Source organism: Trachinotus anak, unplaced genomic scaffold (assembly GCF_046630095.1).
Source record: "Trachinotus anak isolate AG129_WGS33_773 ecotype Australia unplaced genomic scaffold, CSIRO_AGI_Tana_v1 ptg000004l, whole genome shotgun sequence".
In the NCBI taxonomy this organism is placed as follows: Eukaryota; Metazoa; Chordata; class Actinopteri; order Carangiformes; family Carangidae; genus Trachinotus; species Trachinotus anak.
In genome coordinates, this window is record NW_027273855.1 from 2451855 (window position 1) to 2455872 (window position 4018).

General features: G+C 48.6%; 1 protein-coding gene across 2 annotated transcripts in view; it reads right to left on the bottom strand.

Moving 5' to 3' along the window:
• mgll (monoglyceride lipase) overlaps positions 1-4018 on the bottom strand; it is a 43623-nt gene that overhangs the window by 39216 nt on the left and 389 nt on the right. The window contains exon 2 of one of the 2 annotated variants that reach the window (XM_071475251.1): positions 2370-2505. In XM_071475251.1, the coding sequence (XP_071331352.1) occupies positions 2370-2497 (128 nt within the window). In that variant the 5' untranslated portion in view covers positions 2498-2505. Of the gene's footprint in view, positions 1-2369; positions 2852-4018 lie in introns of those variants that run through there. The other variant, XM_071475250.1, reaches the window with a different exon arrangement.

Consider the following 4018-nt stretch of genomic DNA (forward strand, 5'->3'; position numbering starts at 1 on the left):
GAGCAGTTGGACTTAAAATTGTTGTATGTGCCCAGCGAGGAGGCGTCCGACAGCAGACTGTGGAAAATATCACTAATAAACCAGTCAGAAGAGCTTTTTATATCGAAACTGCTCTCATTAATCAACTATTTGTGGTGTTTGATGCCTTTTTGGCCAAGAGACAACGGTGCCATTTACACTCTTTCACACATCAGAATGCCTGGTGAGTCAGGATCTCAGGCTTCTTGCAAATGAGCTATGATGCTGTTCATTACGGTTGACAACACAATCCCAATCAGCTACAAGGAACAACCACAAACCACGAGGGTTTATGAGTCTGCGGAGACAGATGTTGACATTTCATAACCAGCATGTGTTTGGAAGGTTTTCAAAATAAAGGGAGGGGGACACTACTTTACAGTCTGCACTAATGTTCATATTCTTCCGTTTGCTTGTGTGCTCCTTAAACATTGTCAAATCTGTGTTGGCCTGTAATTGTTTTTGTGAATCTAAAGTGAGCTATATACACAAAAAGCAGCCAAGTTAGATTTTTCACTGCAGCTCAGATCGACAAAACGTACCAGACTCCACTCAGACTACGTCCACACAACACTGCGTTTTCATTTGAAAATGAAAACTATCTCCGTCCAGACGACTCTCTGCATCAGAAACAATCTGCGTCCACGCAAACACACCTGAAAACACACACATACATGACCATTCATGCACACTGGGCATGTGCGAGCCGGTGTAAACAGGAAGCAGATTGTCGACTCCCAGTTGATTAGTTGGAGAAAATACTGCGAAAGAGGAACAGCAGAGGCAGCTGAAGCGTTACCATGCAGAATCTCACCCCAAAACATCTGCTAGCAAAGACAACGAGGTCAGTTACACTTGTAATTCATTATCCATGTAGCTTTCACCACTGGTCGAGGCTGATAAGACTCAATCAGGGAGCGACCAGGTGGGGCTACATCATAGTTTCCAGAGAGAGGTCCAGACTGCAACACACCCTCTGAGTTGTCAAACTAAAACGGGGCCAGCAGCGTTTCCAGAACTCAGTTTTCGGGGCTTGAAAACTCCGGGGTAGTGTGGACGGGAGGCGAAAACTGAGCAAAAGTGATGCGTTTAAAAATGAAACGGCAGCAGTGTGGACGTAGACTCAGGAGACTCCTGTGGTACGATCAGTGATCTCCTGAGGGGTGTCTGACTGCAGTGCAATCTGGGACTTTCTACAGAAAACACAGCTGAGATGAGATGCAATCATGGTGTGAAATGTGTCGTTAGCTTTTAATGTCAACCAGGACATGTGTAAGACCAGTCAGCACAGACTGACGTACTAATAAAACGTGAAGTTTGAACCTGTTTAGTGGGCTGAACAAGAAACTGCTCCTGTTGTTTTGTTTTCTTTTAATGGGGTCATGACCCAGTATGAGTCACTGGTGCATCTGTTGGTCCCAATATGAAGAGATTAACATAATTATCATGTCTTTAACGAGCTGGGGTCATTATATGAGACTAAACGGTCCAGATGCACCACAGGCTTCTACAGACTGATTCAATTTCATTTCATTTTTTCATTCCTAATGTCATTTCGCTGTCTCCTTTTGACCCGGTGATGTTTTTGTGTTGCAGTTATGAAGTAACCTGATATGTTAAATAAGAGCTCAGAGCAGAACTTCAGTATGACTAAGGACAAGCTCCCTCTGATGTGTTGTTATATGCATGGACCTCAGCCAAACTTCTACATCTGTTTGGTTACTGAGTTACAGCTCACAGATCTTCAACAATCAGCGACTCGGGATACTTATCAGGCTTGTCGCTCCTCATGATGTGCCCTATATGAAGATTAAAATGGCGAACAAAAGATTAAAACAGGAAATGCTGTGGTGTGTATTTTACTATTAGAGTGTATAGAAGAGATGGATGCTGATTGGAGAGCTGTTTGACCAGTCACAGTCTCATTACACTCCTGGGCGGCTGTTTGAAAGTGAAGTCTCAGTAAAAATGAAAAGAAAAACTCACACAGCGGCGGTGGTTTCACACTCTCAGGGATAAAGACGGGCACTGACCAGGGTTACTATAGCATAGTGCACACTGTGTGTTTTAATTACAGCTGCACTGCACACACACAGCTAAAGATTAACATACATGACCCCTCCAGGAAGCTGAAGTCCTCATGTGACTCCAGCTCCCAGAGCACCCATGAGACCAGGATTACTTCCCCCCAGCAGCACAGAATATCATTTTAAGCTGCACCTAAAATTACCACCCAGCTGTGTTTGTGCAGGCTGTAGCGGACTCCATCGAGCCTCCTGTGCGCACAGAGGTGCAGACAGAGTGACACAGACACTTTCCACTGGGTTTTCCGCGCTTTTCATTCCACTGACCTTGGCGGCGCGGCGGGCTCCCAGTAGCGGCAGAACAGGTGCAGTCCGTCGGCGTTGACGATGTGCTGCAGGTCGGTGTAGGGTACTCCCTGCGGACTCCGCCGCGGGGCAGCTCCCGGCTCGGGCATGGACGAGTCTGCAACAGAGACACGGAGCAGCGATGACAACACGTCGCTGCCGTAGAGGAGGCAGCTGAAGCCGGCGACGAGCAGGCAGGAGGCGGCGGCCACTGCGTTCATCCTGCAGCAATGTTGTTGTTGTTGTTGTTGTTTATGAATTTCGATCAGGCATCAGATGATATGCCGGGTCTAATCATGAGCTGCGCACACACACACTCACACACACACACTCACACACACACAGCGGCTATGTAGTAGAGTTACGTCACTGGACCATATGCTCTCTCAACCTCTCTCTCTCTCTCTCTCAACCCCCACACTCTCCACATGCTCTCTCTCTCTCTCTCTCTCTCACACACACACACACACACAGATTTGCTCTGTTTCCATCGCCATAACTATAGGCTAATTAAGGCAGCCATGTTCCGTGTTTAGCCTCTGAGGTTTATATACAAGTGGCAGATATTATCAGGTGAGACTCCAACAATGCAGGTGCGCCGCCGCAGCCTCTGAAATGAAGCACACGTCGTTGCAAGGAGCCTAAATCATTCAAACTGAAGGATAAACACATGAGCACGGACCAGCCTGTGATGAAACCACATGTAGTGCGACAACTGAATGGCAATAATAAAAGATATAATGAAAATCAACATACTTAGGGAGATTTGGTCTGAATATATTATCTAATTGTTGCTTTTCATGTATTTGTTTTATTTTGGCGGTGCACATGTGCAGAGCTGTGTCCCCCTCCTCCCGTCAGACCCTCTAAACCTGCACACTGAAAACAAACTAAATAAGAAATAAAGGAAAAAATGACCCCCAATCAGGGAGCCCCCCCTCCCTCCCTTTTTCCTTTCCAGTCTCTCACATTACACATGAGCACTTCTGGTCCCGGGGGACATTCAGGACTGTGTAACTACATAGTGTGAATGGCATGTGCTGCATTACAATGAGGGGGGGGGGGGGGGGGGGGGGGGTAGTCCTGGTGTGGAGCTATTTTCTGAGCTGGAGCATCCAGCTGGTTCGCTGGGTTTTCACTGATTCTGACCCTCAACCACAGACTTCACGTCTTCATTGCAGCCCATTCTGTGGAGAGGGGAAGTATGGCACATCTCGGCTGAGGGGGGGTCACGACAGAGCAGATGAATGTCCCTGAATAACAGTGACCCATGTGGAAACAATCTGCACCATCAAACTTGTACATGGGCAACATGTGAGTGGAAGCTGCTCCAGTGGCTTGTGGGCGCAAACCCCTTCTCGTTTCCGTCTCCGCTGCGGCCACGTCCCGCTTCACACGCACAGCTGGTGCTGGTCCACGGGACAGGGAGGTGCTGGTCCACGGGACAGGGAGGTGCTGGTCCACGGGACAGGGAGGTGCTGGTCCACGGGACAGGGAGGTGCTGGTCCACCGCCCGCACGGAGAGCAAACGTCGCTGCGCAGGTGGCTCTCATTCACCTGCCGTCCAAGCTCTGGGAGGAATGGCCTCATTGCTCATCTGTGGCAGTGGAGCCCACTCCCCCCTCCTGGGG